The sequence below is a fragment of the Xenopus laevis genome, chromosome 1L (genome assembly GCF_017654675.1).
Source record: "Xenopus laevis strain J_2021 chromosome 1L, Xenopus_laevis_v10.1, whole genome shotgun sequence".
Lineage (NCBI taxonomy): Eukaryota > Metazoa > Chordata > Amphibia > Anura > Pipidae > Xenopus > Xenopus laevis.
The window spans coordinates 119,080,972-119,103,130 of record NC_054371.1 but is presented as its reverse complement, the minus strand read 5'-3'; the positions used below and the strand labels follow the sequence as shown (position 1 = coordinate 119,103,130).

The 22,159-nt window shown below is 35.8% G+C and overlaps 1 protein-coding gene across 2 annotated transcripts in view; it reads right to left on the bottom strand.

Moving 5' to 3' along the window:
- pax5.L (paired box 5 L homeolog) overlaps positions 1–22,159 on the bottom strand; it is a 119,430-nt gene that overhangs the window by 13,601 nt on the left and 83,670 nt on the right. For both annotated transcript variants that reach the window (XM_041587520.1, NM_001085768.1), the window contains 1 exon segment: positions 9,977–10,078. In XM_041587520.1, the coding sequence (XP_041443454.1) occupies positions 9,977–10,078 (102 nt within the window).

Sequence of the window (22,159 nt, the reverse complement as noted above, 5' to 3'; positions counted from 1 at the left end):
ACTGTTGCAAATTGTGCACCATTGACCAATTTATAATTTGGATCTTCAACACAATAGGTTTTGCTTCCAGTAAGGAGTAATTATATGTTCGTTTGGATCAGTACAATGTACCGTTTTATTATTACAGAGAAAAAGGAAATCATTTTTAGAAAAATTTGGATTATTTGGTTAAAATGGATTCTATGGGAGATGGCCATTGAGTATTTTAGAGCTTTCTGTGTAGTGGGTTTCCTGATAACGGATCCCATACCTGTATTCTAGTTTTAATGTTCAGTAAGTTTGCAGCTGACTGTCTCTTTAAAATGGAATTTACCACTTAACTCTCCTTAAAATCCTTTACATCATATCCCACCTTAATGTCTAACAATAATAATAATAATAATTTGGTGTGTTCACAAACCTTTCTGGAAACCTATTTCTTAGTGATAATTACCTTTATTCAACTGTATTTACATAGAGCATCTTTAACAAATTCCCAGCTTTCTGTGACTTTGTACTTGCGTTTGAACACTTTCCTTTGTAGGGGTAATCACACGGATCATAAAGTTTTTCAGCAATTTCCAATAACAATCATAATTCGGGGAGTTAAGCTATGCTTGACTGCGTGGAGAATCAGGCTAAATACTGCACTTAGCAACCTAAATTTACAGTAGCAGCTTGTGTATTACATTAAAAAGCACAGAAAGGAATAGCTGTTTAATGCACAACAAATCTATCTCTATGACATATTTGCGCTGTACAACATGGATTATACTAAAAAGATTATAAACCAATAAAATATACTGTATAGCAAACATTAAATCCTACTAGAAACGCAACTGTAACAACTGAACGAGAAAGAAAAATGGCATTTCTTTAAACTACTCTATATAAGCTGTAGACTCTCATTAGGGTATGTTACTGAATGGGAATATTTTACCAGGTTGTTTTTTTTTTGTTTTTTTTTAAAAAAAAACCTTTTCCTAAGCAGAGATGTTTCCTGACATTCTTTAAATTGTCAAATATTTTAAATGTGAACTACCATTACTCCCTGGGGTGGGAAAAGAAGTTAAATGGATATGTTCATTATTTTTATGGTGTCATTTTTATTTCTAAATTACACTGTTTACACTGCAAATAATTCACTCCACCATATAACATTTTATTGCCGAACCAACAAGTGTATTTTTTTTTGTTGTAATATTGGTGTCTAGACAGCCATCTCAGGTCATTTTGCCTGGTCATGTGCTTTTAGAAAGATCCAGCACTTCATAATGGAACTGCTTTCAGATATGCTATTGTTTCTCCAACTTAATGTAACTGAAGGAGTTGTAGTGGGACCAGGGAGCTGTCACCTGGTTACATCCTCGTTGTTCTATTTATAAGCTGTTTGGGGGGGAGGGAGGTGGGTGACTCCAACTTGCAGTGCAGCAGTAAAGAGTGACTGAATGTAATCAGAGCACAAGTGACATGACTGAGGGCACCTAGGAAACCGACATGTCTAGCCCCATGTCAGACTTTAAAATTAAATATGAATCATTACTGTTAATATCTTTTATTTATATAGTAAACATAGCACATACTCCATACATTTGTTAAATGCAACAAAGGGCAGACTTTTTGAAGATTCAAATTTGACTTTTCCCATATTTCAAGATTTTTTTGCAGCAAAAATCGCCAATTGATTGAAAACTCGATTTTCAGAATTTATTAAGCACAAAAATGTGAATATAAAAATTCCTCATCTAAAAGCTATGATTCAAAATTTAGATGAATTAAAAATGTCACTAAAAATTTAAAATTTAGTTTTTGCCATTTTCTCATGTTTTTGAAAGAGAAAAAAGTGTGAAGTTGTTGCTCATATAAATCAGTGCAAATAAGTTCAGATACTTTGTTCAAATATAAATTAGCATTATTCTGCATGTACTCCTATGCCTAGTGCTGCACCTACTTTTGGCATATGAACCCTAATATGTTTTATTGGTAAGTGATGCAAAGACTAATCTATGGTTGGTTAACCTAAATACAAAAAAAAAGGCTCAAATATATATCAAGACATTTTTGAATATATATTGCAATGTTTTAAAGCCACAATGTACAATTTTTTTCTGAAATGTCAGATTAATTGTGGGTGTAAGTAGGAAATTAGAAAAGACATCCAATCTATACAAAACAATGGACATTTTGGGACAGATATATCAAAATTGTTAATTAAAATATTATATCATATTTATCATTGTGGATTTTTTTCTATATTTCTCCACATACTATTTTCATTTTAGTTTCTAGTTGTGTGTTCCGTGAAAGGGGTTGTATTTATCCATAAATCCAGCCACTTCAAAGAATTTATGAATGTGTAATGAATACATATGGATACTCTTTGACGGACAATATTCGCCTGACAAACTCAAGATCTCAAAGTGGAGACAACAAATTTAACATTTACTATACCCACAGTTCAGTTACTTCAATGCACTGTGTCAGACTTATATAGGTTGTGGCCAGGGGCGCTCCGCCAATGAGGCTATTTGAGGTACTCGCCTCAGGCAGCAGCGCCCCCCTGGTTGCCAGGGGCCTGGTAACTAAGAGCTGAATTTCCGGTTTTCAACCCAGAAATTCGGCTCTTCTAGTGCAGAGAGCACAATTGTGGTCGTGGGCGGCAAAAACTAAGGCCGCCTCAGGCGGCAAATTGGGCAGGATCGCCCCTGGTTGTGGCAAAGTACTGCATTTCTTACTAACAGTATACTGTATGTGGATAAAATTAAATAGAAATCAGATGTCAGACCATAAGGGCACTGTAGGGCCTGAAACACGTTGTGCTGCTATGGTCTGCAATAAATATCCCTAAGCAGTATATCTGCACGTTGGCGCTCTCCTCCTTCATCACATTTTCTGTTCCAAGGCAAATGGATTGATGCATCTTACCTGCATGCCAGAAGGCTGTGAGACTGATTTCCTATCCCAACACCAATTTATGTCTTGTTTACCCAAAAGATTATTCTTTAGTTCATGATTAACCATTATATATTCTAAAGTTTCCCAAACTGCTATTATGGCCAGGAGGACTCAAAGCAGAGAAAAGATGGCCAACCTGGTGGAAAGATTTTGCCCATGTTAATTTGCTGTCCAAGATGCTTCTCAGAGATAATGTTATAATGATTTTTAATTAAGTTGTGAGGCAGCTGGGGGTTGAAAGTATTAAGCTACATATCCAGAGATGGTTACAATGACCAGTTGCATTAGGCTTTTACAAACTTGTGATATTGCTGTTATTTAATTGAGCAAATAAACCCATTTTGCATCTGTTTTGATATTTGGGACTTGTACTGTATGTGTTAATAAACTGTCCAGTTTCTAGGCATATTGCACCTTTTTATCTAATATATGTAGGATCTTCACTCCTATATAATACTGCACCTTTATTACACTGCTATAGATCAGCAATTCCTCAACTGAAAACTTCAATATGGATTTTAGTATCACAACCAACTACTGAAAACAATACCATTCTCACCCACATTGCCTAGGTAAAAAAGTGGTGCATATAACTAGCATCCACATGCATGACACATTTTGTGCAAGTTACAGAATGTGCAATGTTGTTGGTGCCACCATAGGTTTAACAAAATGGTGATTTACACTGATGTTAAGTAAACTAAATAACCCAGCATATCACCTTGCATATTGCAAACCTATGCTATTGTATTAATCAAATACTCTTTTACATTGACTTAAAGCATAGTTTTGCATGTTATGGAAAGCCCGCCCCAAGCATCCAAGATATAGATCCCATACCATCAGTGTCAACAGGTTGATAGTTTGGCCTTTATATTGGTACCAAGTTCTATTGTTCTGGCACCTCTTTTAGCTTTTCCTTTTGCCTAGAACTCCAATTTTCTAAATATGGTTCTAAATATGGTTTATATTTAATTTCATGTAGTTGGGTGTGGGCATCTTTACAAATACAAACACATTTATACTGTATTTCATTCTTGTCACCTATTGAGTAAAGCTGTAACTTTTAAAAACCTCTTCTATTTAGTACTCTATGTAAGTCCAAGTGCAGAAGCTTACATTGCACAAAATGTGTCTGGTGATAGATGAGGCAAGGGTTCAGGCAGATGCACCTTGCTGTGAAGTCACTGGGCTGTGCATGACCTGCACTGCCTGACATAAAATTTTAATACTGTTCTCAACTTATTTATGAAACAACTCAGAGGCCTTTATGGAACATGGGAGAAATAAGAAGATTTACACATGCAATTATGACTACAGAGGGAACTGTTTTATACCTAAAGATTTTTTAGCTTAATACCCTGAATTGTTCTAGTGTCGAGTAATAATTGCTAAGAGTAATTTCTGTTATATAGCACTATTGTCAAAAATAATTATTTGACTGTATATTTAAATATATATATATATATATACATGCAAAAGGTAAGGTGCACACTGGGAACTTTTGCTTAATTTAAAAAGTCAATTTTATTACATACATTTTAAAATGGGTCCCCATTTAATAAAATTGACTTTTTACCTAAGCCATGTTTAGTGAGAACTCTATGGGGTAGATTTATCAAAATGTGAGAGTGGCGGAATTTCACTCTAGTGGACTGCAGCCACTTTCTCTAACTTCACTCTTTGATAAATATATCTCTATGCATTGCACCAGATTGCAAAGTGCAGAGTGCAGGTCTAAGTAGTGCAAGTAAGCCCTGTAATTAGCAGCTAATACAAGGCGTCAGATTCATCTTTCATCTGCGAATACAGGGGTAGGCATGTGAACACCCAGGGGTCACCCCCATTCTTGCCTCTTACATTGTAGGTGCAACTCTTTACATTATTTACAGGCAGAAAGGCACACATCTTCAGGGAAATGATATTTTGTGGGCAAAAATACTGTGCCTATTTCTTGCACTTTGCACCTTACCCCCTTTTAGTAAATGAGCCAGCCCTTGGATCTTTTAAGTGGCACAAAGCTTTTTATGTTCACGAGTTATACTGCTGATACTTGCTTTACCTTTTCCATAGAGAGTAATTGGCCAGACACTAAATGACTTTCCCTGCAGCTTAATCATTACAGGTGAATCTTTCTATGTCTCCTTTGTCTTAGAACACTCTAAGGACATCATCATTAATTCTTTGGATAAAAGAAACGTAACACTTAATTTTTCAAATACACATAAAATGTTATTGTAAAATTCTAATATCAAGTTTTAAAGAATTTTCAGGATATTACAAAAAAACATGTGCGGCCTGTGTAGGGTTATGTTTAATCATAGTGATAAAATTAATTCACTTAACTGACATTTGGCCAAATTAGATTCCAATGACACCGAAAGTGTTTAAGAACAATGTTATACAGGTATGGGACCTGTTATCCAGAATGCTCAGGACCTGGGGTTTTGTGGATAATGGATCTATCCATAATTTGGATCTTCATACCTTAAGTCTACTAGAAAATCATGTATATATTAAATAAACCCAATAGGCTGGTTTTGCTTTCAATAAGGATAAATTATGTCTTAGTTTGGATCAAGTACAAGGTAATGTTTTTTTATTACAGAGAAAAAGGAAACCATTTTTTAAAATCTGAATTATATGGATAAAATAGAGTCTTTGAGATGTGGCTTTTCCGTAATTCGGAGCTTTCTGGATAACAGCTTTCTGGATAATGGATCCCATACGTTATAACAATACATTATGACCTGGGAAGCCCAAAATGAAACAATCTTGAGGATCAGCTCCAATTAACTCTTTTCAAAGTCACTTGTCGGAACTCAATAGTATGTCATTGATAATATGTCCCACGTGGCTTTTCTAGAAGAAAATACTAAAGTATGTGTTTTCTGGTCATCTTGTCAGAATCTCATGGAGAACATGATTCTGAGAGTGGGTCTGACAGCTAGCTGCTGAATTAAAGCTATATGCATGCTAATTTCAAGTGTGCTAAGCAGGTTGGCAGATCTAGAGCAAGTAAAATGCTCTGTATGTTTAGACCAATGCTGGACTGATCTAGCTGTGTTAATGAGCAAAATATGGTAATATTTGTTATCGCAAATTGTTATCAGAAATTTTTAACCCATCTCATGATATTGTTTCTTCCTTGTTCTTCCAAATACAAAATGTTTTGCTTAGACACTTTGCTTTGCATGGGCTGAACTCCTACTCTTGCATTGACTGACCAGTCCATGTACAGCCTCTCAGCATGAGTTTATATAATAATAAGTGGCATATTAAAATAACTAAATTGTAGATATCTGTAAATATTGCACTTTTACATCTCTTACCTCTCTCTTATGGACTGTGTGCTGCCTCAGAGATCACCTGGCCAGAAATAATGCAGTTCTACAGTAACTGTAACAGGAAGAAGTGTGGGAGCAAAAGACAAAACCTTGTCCATTAATTGGCTCATGTGCCCTTGGTTTGTTAGTGTGCACCATGAATAGTACACTCCCAGGGGGCGGCCCTTAATACTTAAAATGGCAGTTTTCTATTTAGGATTACCAAATGACACATAGTGCTATAAGAGTATATTATTAATGAGATTATTTATTTACATGGGCTGTTGTGCAATATATTTTTTATAAAAAATATATTGCACAACATTGCTCGGGGGGGTATTGTTTTAATTATATACAGAATGTTGTATTATTAGCCTATTTTAAGGAAACACAAACCAATACATGTCCTGAAATATATGGGTACATCAGATCACTGCCTGTATTCATTCCTGCACACAGGAACTTTTACAAAATAAAAGCAAATTACAGGGTTGTAAAAATCTCAATAGGGATCACTGGTACTTGTCAGGCACTATATTTTCCACCAGTCCCAGGAGACAGGTTTGTTCTATAAATTTGTTACTTTTGGCCAAAATGTATCAATCAGTGGGCAGGTCCAAAAAGCATGAGCTAATGTGCCCGGGCTCACTCCACATTCAAAACATAAGTTATTTTGCATAAGGCCTATGGAATGCAGCCTCACAGGTTCTGTGTATTGTATGGTATTGTATCAGATTATAATTGCTACTGATTACAAAGGGTAAACATGAGTGAGTAATGTCCTCCCAGACCTCTAAGTCTAGCTGTGGAATATCAAATGCCCATTTACTATAGCTTTGTGCAAAGGGATTACCCCTTTGCTTGTTGAGGATAGAGTAGATATGGAAGGTTAGACCTTTCATAATAGGTGCCCTGAGTGTTTCCTCGAGGGTTGAGAGGGAGACCCTGGGAGGAGTAGGAAACTAGTTATTTGCTGCATGTCTGAGCTGTAAGTATCTGAACCAAATATTCCTTGGGAGGTTAGAGTTTCAGAAGACTTAAAGTTTTGATTTTCATACAGTTGTACCAGATATTTGATTTTATACTTTGCCCACAGTGCTGGGTCCGGGATGGCTCATATGTGGATTACACTATATGGGGTTGTAGGGGGAGACAATGTTTTGTACCTCTTTGTCCTACCTGAGGGCTTTTACCCATGTCCCGGGTAACATGCTTAGGGTAGAGGGGGCAGCTCCTTTGAGTAGTCACCGTAAAGGAATGGTAGCAAGTGATTCAATCGATTCAGCTGCCTCTGCTAATATGGGAAAGGCATTATTGTTGGCTGAGGCAGAAAACCACCAGGCTACATAAACTAGCTATGTGGCTTTGCTTTTTTTGGAGCTGTTAAGGTTTTAAGGCGTATGCGCAGTTGTTTATTGGTCCATATAAAGGAAATAGTCATCGAGTCTAGCTTAGCAAACATATTGGCTGGGAGGGGAGTTGGGGAGTTATGAAATATATATAATAGTTTGGGCAGTACTACCATTTTTATAAAATTAATGATACCCAATAGATTGAGCGGGAGGCCTGCCCAGTGCAGGAAATTGTTGCTTAATTGCTGTAGTGTTGGGTCTATATCCAGTTGAATTTGTACAGATCCTGACTGACCCAGACACCCAGATAATTTAACACCTACACCTTTTGTAAGGGGTGTGTTGGGTGAAGATGGGAGGTGGGTAATGGTTTGTTTAGTGCCATATATGTGGACTTTTGCCAATTTACTCTTAACCCTGAGGTCTCCCCAAATTGGTTCACGAGTTCATGCAGTACCGTATTGGATTGCCCAGGGTCCGCCAAATTTACCAATGCATCATTAGAAACTTAACTTTATTTAACACTAGGATTCTGAAAATTGGGTATTGGAAATTCCTTAATTAGCCATGTATCAGTTCCTGCCTTGGTAGATACATTTAAATCAAACGCAATAAAAAAAATGCAAAAACACAAATATACTAGTAGACTGTTACATATACGAACATTTAAAAGATATTGCCCTGTGTGCTATAATGACATTGCATTCCGTCAAAAGTCAAGCACAGGAGCTTTTTAATGGTTCATAACCTTAAAGGGAATAGTATTCTCCTAAAAGCTGTTTAGAACAATGCATTTTCTGATTATAATTAAATGCTTACATTCTACTAAAATAATATACTGTGCCAAGGCAAGCAATGAGGCACCCCCCAATCTAACTAACATCTTAATCGAATTATCACTGCCTTCTGACTTTAGAAATCCAGGGATCAACTCATGTGTCAACTCACTGTATCCTTTGATTTAGGTAATGATATTTGCAAAGCATGTTCTACGGGGAAAAGCCTCCATTATTGAATATTCTGTGTAATGATATTTACAAAATCATTTATGAACAATTACCAACAATTCATGAACAATTGGGGAAAAATTACAATGTGCAGGGATTCATAGTTTTGTATGCACAGTAAGCTAGAAACTACAGTATACTGTGTATTTAAGGGAAATAACTAATACGTATTTAAAGGGTAAATTGTCTAACTAAGAAATTCCCTAGATTTAGATGACTTCAGTTTGTTAATTTGAGTTTGTTAATTTCAACCCCCCAGTGTGGGAGAATGAGATCAAGTCAACCCAATAGTTCCCATGGAAAGACAGGGGCCTTTCTTCTGGCAGGTTCAGAAGTTACAGGAAATCTGCATCAAGTCGGTCCTTATATGTGAGTTTTGTAACAAAGTGAATTAAACATTTGTTTATTCCTAACCAGGAGCAGTTTGGGGCATCTCCTTGAATATCACAATACCCCTTTATGTATTCAACAAAAGGATTTAACACTTTTCAGCAGCATTTATCATATTCATTCTGTAAAGAGTTAAATACATCTCTTCTATAATGTCTTGTAAGGAGAACAACTGTATTCTTTGCATTAACTTTTATTATTAACTTTTTACAAGTATGGGATCTGTTATCCAGAATGCTCGGGACTGAGGTATTCAATATAAGGGATCTTTCTGTAATTTGAATCTCCATAATTTAAGTCTACTTAAAAAGCATTTAAACACTAATTATACCCAATAGAATTGTTTTTCTGCAATAAACATTAATTATATCTTAATTTGGATCAAGTACAAGGTACTGTTAATAGTGTTATTATTACAGAGAGAAAGGTAATCATTTTTTAAAATCTGGGTTATTTGATTAAAATGCAGTCTATCGGAGATGGCCTTCCCATAATTCACATAGCTTTCCAGATAACAAGTTTCCGGATAATGGATTCCATACCTGTATTATCAAGTAATAATATTAAGGTCTACATCTGGCAGCTTTTGTCACCTCTAAGGGAGAAATGCAATTTCCATAACAAGCATTAAATACATTTGTATAAAGTTTTTCATTCAAACATTAATCCCACTCAAGAGTCTTGAGCAATAGAATTTGACAGTTCAAGATGTATAGGCTTACGTGAGTTCTTTGCTTATAATTAAAACCCAGTTTCAAAATTCTTCAGGGCACAGATTTAACTCAATTCTCAATATGAAGCAAAACAAATTTGTTTGTAGGTAACATCAATATACAGTTCAGTTTTACTGCAGTTCATTGCATTTACAACAATGAGAATACATTCTTGAATTTTTTTTTTTGTAATCATCCAGATGAAAAAAATTGACAGCGTAATTTGCCTTAAAGACGTATTATTGAAAACTCACCAGGCACCATTCCTGTCAGTGTTGGAGCAGAATAGCTGCCCTGTCCAGCAGGGGGGACATGTGGAGGGTATCCAGGGAGGGTGGTGCTCGCCAAATCCCGACCTAAGGAATAAAGCACAACAAATCACCAGGCGAGAACTCATAAATGCCAGGCTTGTTATTCTACATCTCCCCAAGTGCCAAGAATGCTGCCAATGAATTTGTCATTGTAGTGCAGTGTGAATATCAAGATATCTTGATATGCTTGGCAGGTCAAGGCATTATTTTTATCTGTGCACTGCAAAATATTTGGATCAAAAGAAGCAGAAAACATCAATAACAAATGAATGCCTCTGTTTTATCGTAGGCAAACTTTTTATTAAAACAAGGCTTTTGATTGGATGTTATAATTTGCAGCAGCAATTTAAGTATTATTTTGACCTAACACATCTGGTTTATTACTATGCTTGAAATGATGAGCTTTTGATCACTCCATACTCAATAGCTATTATATATAGATTCAGATAATATTACAATGAAGATGCATTTTATATATTCCCTATTTATTCAAATATGGGACAAAGGAATTAGATCACCTGACGACTCCCTTTTGGGTGATGTGATGCAGGTAATCCCACAGGTGTGGGCATGAAATCAACAATGAGCCATGGCATTTACAGAGGGCATTCAGGTTAGGCACAACAGGACTTTAAATTAAACACTGATAGGCAGAACACAATTATCCATCACGTTTAAGTGGCTCCATGAAATTGGCAGCCAAGAGAATGTGTCTAGTCAATGGAGAATTTGCAGTAAAAATCTGGAAATTCTGGATGACCACAGAAGGTAGCTGGAAGCCACCAGCTCTGTAATTTGTTATGCAAACCATAAAATCGAATAATTTCTACCGCAGAGAAAAATTCTCCCCAGCAAAAGATTATGCAAGGGTTTATATTTCCCCCCTTCATATTAATGCTGCCAAACGTAGACACTGCCAACCAAAAATTTAAATAGTAGAATATCTTGTTGCTGTCCTTGCATTATCATTTGCTACACACTTAGGCCTTTAGATTTTTTTTTTTTCAATTTGCTGTAAAATAAGCCATGCACATCAGATAAAATTGAAAAGCCTATGTAGCTGGATACTAATCAGCTGATGCACAGTGAGTAACAATTTGCACGTGGTGAGACCACGGCTATAAAGGATGTCTGCCATGTGGCAGTGCATAAAATGTATGGGCTATAGTTTAAGTAAATTTATTAATTTAGTAAGGCTACAACAATAACATTTGGCTGCATACACAAGATGGATTTCTCAGTGGTTAGCATTACTGCCTTGGAGAACTGAGGTCCTGATTTCAATACAAGTCAAGTCACTGTATTCAAGACTTTGTAGCTACTCCCTGTGCTTCCATGGGTTTCCTCTGGGTGCTCTGAATTCCTCCTACACTTCAAATACACACAGGCAGGTTAATTGATGCCTGATCAAATTGTGTGTTAACAGGATAGTGACATTAAAGTGTAATTGACACTGATGCAGGCACTCAGTGAATGTTAGAATAAATAATAAAATGAAGGATGATAAAGGATGGAGACAATAAACCATCTGAACCCCTACCACACGTTCTCCCTCCTACACTGGCAAAAAGAAGGTTCTTTGAGGACCTCCCCTCCCCCCAGCATATTTTATTATCGTCTCTTAACCATGGCCCAGCAAGTAATTGGAGCTGTCCTTAGCAAATTCAAATATTTAGTTACTTCGGATTTTTCAAAGCTTTTTTTTAGCTTTTAAATGCACAAAAAATGTTGAGTTTTCCATATTGCTATTCGGATTTGTTCGACATTTTTTGTTCGTTCATGCTTTTTATATTTGGATTTTTTAATAAATAAGTAGACATCCGTGCTATTTTAAAATGTGAGTTTAATTGAGGTTGAAAAAAAACTCCAAAACTACACAAATTAAAATTGTTATAAATAGGCCTTGCAATGTCCGACAGGAATGAAATAAAACTGCAATTAAATCACAAAGGTTTATACAGAAGAGGGGCAATGCATTCCTGACAACCAACCATGCAATGAATATTTTTAAGTATAAACTATAACATTTTAAGGTTGTTTCCCTATCATATTTACTGCCTATTTGGCAGAAGTTAACAGTAATATCATGTTTGACGCATGTAATATTCTTATTACTATAGAGTATACACTTGTATTTTACTATCCCTTTAACCTCTAGATTAAAAGTCCCTATGGGAGAAAATTAGACCTGTGCTATTCAGTTGCAGAAGAACAAGAATTTAAACTTTGCAGAGCAGCAGTTTCATGACGGATAAAGCTTTGGAGATTTTAGGCTCCATTTACTTCTCAATCTAATTTTGTCCTTCGATGCACATTATGCTTGAAATGAGATCTCATGTGGCTTGATCAGTGTACTTTGAGCAGGCAAAGCCAATACAGTCACCTCTGTTGTTGTTGCCTTTACATTGAACAGCAGTTTATTTAGTTATCTCAATACTTTTGGGCCTGTAATAAAATAACAGAGACAATTGTTTTTTCCATTACTAAAGTAAAAGAAAACAAAGCTAAGATTCAAAATTCAGGTTTCCCATAGACATAATGGGGCAGATTCACTAAAGGGTGAAGTGGCTGGCGCTAGCGAACATTTGCCAGAAATCTCATCCGCAGTGACATCGCCAATTCACAGGCGTAGAGGACAATTTGTTAGTGAAAAAGATAGTCGCTAGCGTTCGTTCGCACCCTATCGGCAGGCGACTTTCTATTCTGGCGAATAGTCGTTACTCTGCAAATTCACTAAGATGCGGATTTTACTGAATGTTACCTCTTTCGCCAGAGTTTACTTTGTCACCTTAGACCAGGCAAACTGATAAAATGAAGCTACATCTTCTGAAAATTTCATATAAGCTTCATTGCTAAAATAGAAACGTTCTAAATATATCAATTAAAAATGATGTACTATTTATGAAATCAAGTTACTCTTCCCTCTCCCCTCTGAGCAACCTGTCTCTCTTCATTCTGTCTTCATGCAGTATACCTGAATGGTATGGTCCCAAAAGGGTCAGTGCCCCTGTGGAGGAGTCTGTGTGCTAGTTCTTATAACTTTTACATCATCCTCTGCATTCCATTGAGATCACTGTCTGTTACAGCAGAAGCGTTTTCACTTATCACTGGGGCTGCTGGTGTAACAGGAATGGATAGGGGGCTTTGATGTTAAACAGTTCTTGGAAGCACGGGAACTCTTGCTTAGGGACACTCTATAGCAAGTATTCTAGTCTTTTAATAGTCATCCCTGCAAGAGAACTGTGTAGCAGTAGGGGTTAAGCTTCTGCAAGTAATACAAAAATGAAAAGTACTGCATCAATTTTTTTGCATTCAATCAAGATAGTTTTCCTAATTCAACAACAAATGTTGATTTCTTCATTGTAGTGGACCCTTAAGGCTAGGGGTAACTTTGTGACTAAGGCTGCTGCTGTACCAAGGAACTGGAGGAAATGCTCCTCGCAATGCACTCTTCTGGACAGAATTCATTGATGTTGCTCCTAGGATCTGTTGAAGCCATTCTCTCTAATATATATATATATATATATATATATATATATATATATATATATATATATATATATATATGTGTGTGTGTGTGTACTATACATACAGTGTATATATACAGTATATACACAAACCACAAAGATCCGCACTCCAACAAATATCTTGCTATTTCAATACCCGGGTGCTGCTCCGGGGATTACGTATGTACAAACAAATGTTGCAGCGCACTCCCAGGATTTTTAAAGCAATAACGTCTTTATCCATTGTGGCAAGAATCAACGTTTCTAGAGCTTTTGTCAAGATTAAATAGCCATCAAAACATCACACTTAAATAACATCAACCAAATAACACCTATATATAGTATATAGAGAGAGGGAGAGAGAGAGAGAGAGAGAGAGAGAGAGAGAGAGAGAGAGAGAGAGAGAGAGAGAGAGAGAGAGAGAGAGAGCAGGTGAAAAAAAAATGGTACATTTAAATACCTTTGGAATTTGCCCATTTCTGTTATGTACTACCCACAAGGATTGTTGTTCAGTTTATTTGTTTTCAACCAGTGGCTAAGTTTTATGTTTCCAATCTAGTCTATGCAAATGCATATATATTGTGTTAGTCCACAGAGTAACTGCCAGCACTTCATTTAAAAAGGAACCAGAATTGCTCATGGGGCATCAGCTTGAATTTGAAGGAGAGAAAATAAAAGTCTTCTTATACCACAGAAAAAATAAATACACTTCCCAAAGACTGCATAGAAAATAATGGATTTATCAGCCTTGCCCTGAATGTTACAAAAAAGTAATATATGGTATTAGTAAAGAGATATACGTGTTATTTTATATGCATAGTGAATTTAATATGTTAACATTCTGCATTGTTGGTACTTTGTTTATGAATTTTCTCATTGCCCTTAAATACAAATGCAATTAATATAAATGAGTATACAGGAAGTCTAGCCAATAATGCAAAAGGAGCACCATGGGATCAACATTTTAAATTAAAGCTAGGGCAAGCAGGAGATGTGCCCTATTCGCAAATTTTTCGGCTAAGTGAAACGGGAGCAATTCGCCCATCACTGCTACCTATGTTTTGCCCCAAAAAAGAAACCTTAAATTCACAAGGTTCAAAAAGAAAATCTGAGCTGGATAGGCAAATTTAGCTACCATTATTTACATCATTTAGGGCTAGTTGTGATATTTCTGCTGTAACAACTCCTTGCATCTACCAACAGAAATGTGATTCTAGTTTTAAATCACCCCTTCCCTATTATTTCAAAATGCTGAAACTTAAATACACAAACACACACATCTATATTATTATTATTATTATTATTAACATGTATTTATATAGCGCCAACATATTGCGTAGCACTGTAACAGTATATGTAACAGTACCAACATTCCCGGGTGAACATTAATTGGTCTATTCTTGGAAGTGGAAATTTTTTTAAAATATATATATACAGTATATATATATATATATATCCTATGGCCTTTGTTCTCTGCAAATAATAGCCAATATGCATGAATGTATACAGCACAGAAAAGGGCTGGTATCATTATGATATAAAAATAGTACCATCCCTAAATGAAATGCAAAATACACTGATGGCTGTAATATCTTTTCAAATTAACATGTAAAAACATTTAGAAGGCTATTTATCAAAATTCCAATTAGTGTAATTTTTTACACTGTTTGGTCATTTAAACTGTTTGGTCATTTATTAAAATATCCAATTAAAAACTTGATTAGATAAAATCGTGGGGGAAAAAACTCAAATACATTGAATTTCTAAAATATTCATAATTTTTGTGTGTTCACAAGCCCAAAAGACCTGAAAAACTTTTGAAAAACTGAAAAAACTCAAATTGAATAAATAGTTTTAATTTTGGGTAGAAGAGCTTCCATTGACTTTTAGACGCTGCACCCCCCCACAAAGTTTTTCGTGTTTCAGCACTTGATTATATAAAATCGTGGGGAAAAAACTCAAATACCTTGTATTCCTAAATTACTCATAATTTTTGTGTGTTTACAAGCTCAAAAAACCTGAAAAACTCAAATTGAAAAAATAGTTTGTGTAGGACTGCTCCCATTGACTTTTAGATGCTGAAGTTTTACATTTCAGTTTTTCAAGTTTTAGCACTATTCACTGTAAAAATGTACAAGCATTGATAAATCAGGGCATTACAGTAGGTCTATGAGATATATGAGATAGAGGAAAACAACATTAAGGGGCAGATTTATCGAAGGTCGAGGTGAAGTTTCCAATTGAAAAACTTTGAATTTCGAGCTGTTTTTTGTGTACTTGGACTAGGGAATAGTCCAACTTCCATTCGAATTTCAAAAAACTTTGAAATTCAAAGTTCAAATTTTTTTTGAAGTACTGTCTCTTTAAAACTTCGACCATTCGCCACCTAAAAGCTGCCGAAGTGCTGTTTTAGCCTATGGGGGACCTCCTAGAACCTGTATGGGGACAAGTAGTACAATTGTACTATTCGAAGTAGGCCGAATTCGGCCCACTTCGACCCCATAAAACTTCGACCACCATTTGGTTGGTCTTTTTGTTGTCTTATCGAAGTTCGAAGTTTTTTTAACTTCGACCTTTGATAAATATGCCCCTAAATGATTAATACATTGTTTATTTTCTTTTTTGTCTAATAAAAGTGTCGTCAATAATTATTTCCTCTTTGCTTTGTTTGGAATTAAATGGGGGTTGCATGCTACATTACGGAAGAATGGCCAATCTGAAACAGCTTGTAAAATTAATTATACCTATAGATAGTGATGGGCGAATTTATTCATCAGGTGCGAATTCTCTGTAAATTTCAGCGCTTCACCAGCGGCGAATAAATTTGTGAAATTGCCAGCAAATTTTCTGACTCCCGCGACAATTCAATAGGCGCCCATTGACTTTAATGCGCGTCAGAATTTTTGCCGGCATCAAAATCATTTCATTTTTTGCCGTTTTGCGAATTTCACCAGAAATCCGCCCAACACTGCATATAGATGCAGCCCCATATGGTTGCTCATAACCTGTACCATCATAAACACTCCATTGTAAGTACAATTCTGTGGAACAATGATGTCCCTTAAGACCTAGGGGCAGATTTACTAAAGAGTGAAGTGGCTAACGCTAGCGACTTTGTATTCATAGCTGTGTTATTTCTGGAATCATGAAATACAGAAAGAACAACCAGCATTGATAGTTTTTCCTCCATACAAATTATACAAATAGGTGTTAAAGGGCAAGTGGCCACCTGCGTTTCCTCGCTTTTGACCAATAGTCAGTGACGTCAGGATTTATAACTGTATTAAACTATATGACAGTCGACCATGATAAATCAGTTTCCCCTTCTTTTCAAATCACAGACAATAAAAGCTTTAGCAGTGAAAGCCATTCATCATAATAAAGAGCAGAGACTTTCTAGCCATCAATTTCACTCACATACTTAATACACTAGAGAGAGTGTTAGATTTTTAGCAAAGGAAAAAAAGCAGGAGAGGGAACGAGAGAAAGCAAGACTGGGGAAAAAAAACACAATCCTGAGCAGAGATTGAGCAGGAATAATTACAAAGGTCATACAGAGAAACCCTTTAGGAAGCAAGCTTTACTCTTGGAGCATCTACCCACGTTTGAGTGTTATCTTGAAGAATTATTTCACATTTCTGATGTCCTTTTATGTCCTACTAAATTAATCTATATTGTTTCTTCCTCAATGAGCTCCACAGCTTGAATTCTCTTTCGTCTGTCAATGGGAGTTGTGAATGTCAGTGACAGGGTCTTAAAGCTATTGAGAACTTCAACTGAGGATGATGGGAGATAAATGGCCGCACATTTGGCATCAAAAGTGTATCACTGTTCAGAAACGTATCACATAAAGGAGGGGAATGTCTTAAGGTTTACTCTTTGTTACAATTGCCTATTTCCATTATATTATGTGTATAGGTACTTGCCTATTACAAACCTTCCTGTCTTGAGTGTACAATTACAGACTTTTGTATACCTGTTTATATAAGGCAATTGTGCAGCTCATTTTAAGAGTAGCGAGAGTAGTAATACTGTTTTAGTGAAAGGGTTATATTTGCTACTGTTGAGCTGAGCACAAATCCAAATGGAAGAATATGAAAGTTATCCAGAGCTATAACAGCATTTGCTTCAGAAAAGAGACTGCAAGATTTATAAACCAGCTAAGATGACATTTTGGTTATCGCCCTTCTCTTTGCATATACAGTGCTCGTTAAAATGTTTTTTTCCCTAACTAAGCATTTGAGTATTAAAATCACAACAGAAATATACAGGAAGCAGTGGCAACTCTGCTTCTACTAGAGGATGCTGGGAATTTTCATTTTTAGGAGTAGCGTATAGGCAATCTTTGATGTTCAGCAATATCTTTAAAACAAAATGTATATGTATTAACAGTATGAAAGAGCGGAAAATAGAACAGGGATGTCCACTCTATAGCCTTCCCTATACACCAAGCACCTCTATCACTCAGCAAGCCCGGATTTGTGGCAAGGTCACAAAGGCCTGGGCTAGAGGATGCTGGGAATTTTCATTTTTAGGAGTAGCGTATAGGCAATCTTTGATGTTCAGCAATATTTTTAAAACAAAATGTATATGTATTAACAGTATGAAAGAGCGGAAAATAGAACAGGGATGTCCACTCTATAGCCTTCCCTATACACCAAGCACCTCTATCACTCAGCAGGCCCGGATTTGTGGCAAGGTCACAAAGGCCTGGGCTTAGGGTGGCAAAACAAATTAAGTTGACAAGTATTCAACTTTTTCTGAGCATGAGAAATGATATTGTACATGTTCAAAACTTAATTTTTTGGTGTTTTTGTCCCTATTTTAGTATTTCATTTTTTATTAGGATTTAAATTTTGTCATTACTTGAATAATGCAGTATCAAGTATTATTTCCCATTTTTTCCCTGTTTGTACGATTGATTTGCATTTATTTTCTATCTTCCTTTTAGTGATGGGTGAATTTCTAGAGAAACGGCGAAAAATTTGTGAAAAAAACCTGAAACTCGAAAAATTGACGCCCGTGTCCAATTTTGGACGCGCGTCCAAAAAGTCGCTTGCATCAATCTTGACGCTGGTGTTAAAGTAGTGAGCGACTATTCAGATGTGCGTCCAAAATTTTTGGACACCGGAGAATTTTCGCATGCGAATTTTCACAGGAGATTCGCAAATTTATTTGCCGGCCAAATGCGGAAATTTGCCGCAAATTTGGGGCAGCCGAATTTATTCGCCCATCACTACTTCCTATTTCTTCCACTCTGTGACGTTATTTAACAAATGCCTCACCTCAATCAACAAAAAGCCTGTGTTTGCCATACAGAAGCCTGATGCCTGGAAGGAGCAGAACTAAAGTCTCTGAGAGAGAATGGTTGCCAGAAAATTTAAGTAGACAACAGTTTTTCCTGATTAGGCGAAAGTAAGTTCACCCACAAGCACAACCTCTTGTTTAAAAATAGGAATATGTTTCAATTAAAAATATGACATTTACTTGCAGGGTTATCCATAAAACTCAAATAAATACACAATGAGTACACACCTCTCTTTGAGATCAGGATTTTTACAGTATATTGAGATCTAATCTAATTTTGATAAATCTGCCCCATAGACTTTAAGGATGGGAATGAGTGTGTGTGATTGTTGCATTTACTTTTTTTTAAATGGCAATTGTTTTTTTTCTTTTTTCATAGAATTTGTTTTGAAGTTACATCTCATTTTAACGTAAATGATGCAAGCCATCAAAACATGACATCATTGTAAATAAATATTTTGTCTGTATTTAGAAATATTTACTATAAAACAGAATTAGGAAAAATTAGTCTGTGGAATAATTTGCAGCATGAATCTCTGCACAGTTCTGTTTTGCATGTCCAAATCTCACCATATGTAGTCTATTACAAAGGCCTATTTAGCTAAACTTGTGCAATTTAATTTCAATTTATATCATTCCAGGAACAAATGAACAACAGGGCAGCAAAAAATCCAAATCTCAATTAAATACATTTAAGATGGAGAATAATTGATTTCTCAGACAATAAAAAAGCTAATTAAAAAAATTCAAGGGTAAAAGAGGAAAGGCAGAGGTAAGCGAGTATAAGTACTATGATAAGAGAATGTAATTCTTTTTGTATGTGACCTATTTAAAACAGTAAAATAATTTGATTGAAGTAAAATTCACATGAATAATATTATTTTTTTGAATTAAGCCATTATATTTTGACATGATTTACAAATATTTTTCCAATCATCATTTTGCCCAGGCCTTAATATCACCATTCTATTAAATCTTTCAATTGTTATAATGCTCAAGCCTTTCCATTGTTTTTTGGCCAAAGATTCAGTTTTGACCAGCCTTCCAGTCATAAACCATCAACGATCATCCTTCTGCTTATTTCTCTAATCTGGCCCTAAGGGCCATATAAAAAAATGTAATCTTATGGTTTATGACATGCAAACGTATTGGTGACATTCAATTTGAGGAGAAAAACTTTTTCCTTATTTAATTGTGATTTTCCCGATAGACTTCATGTGATCAACAGAGAGATATGTTTTTCTCAATGAATTGCATCTGGCTCTATGGAAAAATCAGGAACTGAATAAGGAGACCGGTCTTTCTTGTGTAATTGAATCTGGCCCTAGGAAGCCCATTTATCAACATTCTAATTATAGTTGTTTTAAAAGTTTCTGAAAACAGGATTTAACAAATTTTCCCTAAAACCATACTGTAAATACCACATCATTTATTAAAAGAAGCGAATATAAAAAGTAAGAATGACAAAAAAATGCTGAACAATGTGCTAAAAAACACAAAAACTTCAAATTATTAAAGTTTTTTTGGGTGGTTACTAGCATAAATGAAATCAGAGAACCTCTAAATGTCCAAATTGATTAAAAATAGTCAAAGAGAATAAGAGCTACTTCCACTGACTTCTACAGGACCTTGACAGCTTTTACATGGCAAAGTTTACATTATTGAATTTTCAGAGTTTTAGAGAATTATAAAAAAAAACAAACAAATGTTTAGAGAAAAATTCAATTTGTGAAAAAAATAGAAATTTGAATGATAGTAAATAGGCCCCTACAAAATAAATACCAGGATTTATTTACTTTGAATAAGTATACCTAGCTACTAATCAGTAATAGCAATATGGTCCAAACTCTAGTGCATTTGTTAAAAAACAGGTCATCTTACAAAACTGTTTGGGGCCCCATTAAGATTTTTTTCATAACCGGACAACCTTAAGCCAAATAATCACAATGAAAAGCACGGAAAAACAATTGTGAGTTACAGAAAACTTGTCATCATATAATATGGTCTTCATGTTTCGACCAACAAATGATCTTCAGCATATTTTACTGCATAATTAATTGTGATGTTTTCATTATAAATATTAGTTATTGTTGAGATTTAATCATCCTTTTGAATCGTTTTCGTTTTTTCCTATCATTTTTGAGATATAAATGGTTTATTAGTGTGCTCCCTTCACCTAACATTGTTTTGCCTAATGCACTGAAAATTGTTAGCTCATTCTAAAATCAGCCAGTTAGTGAATCACAACTTGAGAATGTTGATTTTATCTTAAAAATAGGATAGGTTAAATAACACACAAATAAATTGTTTAAATATATAATCTACTGTAAAAAAAACAACACTGAGATTAAACATCCACTATAAATTAGCAGCAATGGTTCCCCTTAAGGCAGTGATCCCCAACCAGTAGCTCGCGAGCAACATGTTGCTCTCCAACCCCTTGGATGTTGCTCTCTGTGTCCTCAGAGCAGATGCTTATTTTTGAATTCCAGGCTTGGAAGCAAGTTTTAGTTGCATAAAAACTAAGTATAGTACCAAGTAGAGCCTCTAGTCTAGTCTGCCAGTCCACATAGGGGCAACCAAATAGCCAATAACAGCCCTTATTTGGCACCCCAAGGGACTATTTTATGCTTGTGTTGCTCTCCAACTCTTTTTACATTTGAATGTGGCTCACGGGTAAAAAAAAGGTTGGGGACCCCTGCCTTAAGGTCTGGCCACACAAGCAGATTCGGGGAGATTAGTCAACCCAGCAACAAATCTCCTCTTCTTCGGGGCGACAATCTCCCCGAACTGCCTTCCCCCTGCCCACCGCCGGCTACAATGAAAATCACCTGAGGGAAGGCACACGTGGCACTTTGTTTTCCAAAGTTGCCTCACAAGAAAACTTCGGGCGACTTAAGAAAATGAAGCGACGAATCTGCTCATGTGTAGTGATGGGCGAATTTGCGCCGTTTCGCTTCGCCGGAAAATTTTTGATGCCGGCGCCCGAATTTTTACGGGTGAATTTCCGCAGGCGTTTTGCGAATTTATTCACTGGCGGTGAATCGCGCAAATTCGCCGCAAATTCGCCACGAATTTGCGCCTGGCGAATAAATTCGACCATCACTACTCATGCGGCCTGACTCTTAAAGAATATATGTTGTACATGCAAGAAAAGATTAAAAAGAAATTATTAGGTACAACATAATACACTGATCAAAGTAAGAAAGAGCTACCAACGAGAACATTACAGCTAAAGTCACCATTGACAACCAAACTCACATTTTTGTTCAGCAACGAGTACAATATAATAGGCCTTTGGTGTCATAAAAAC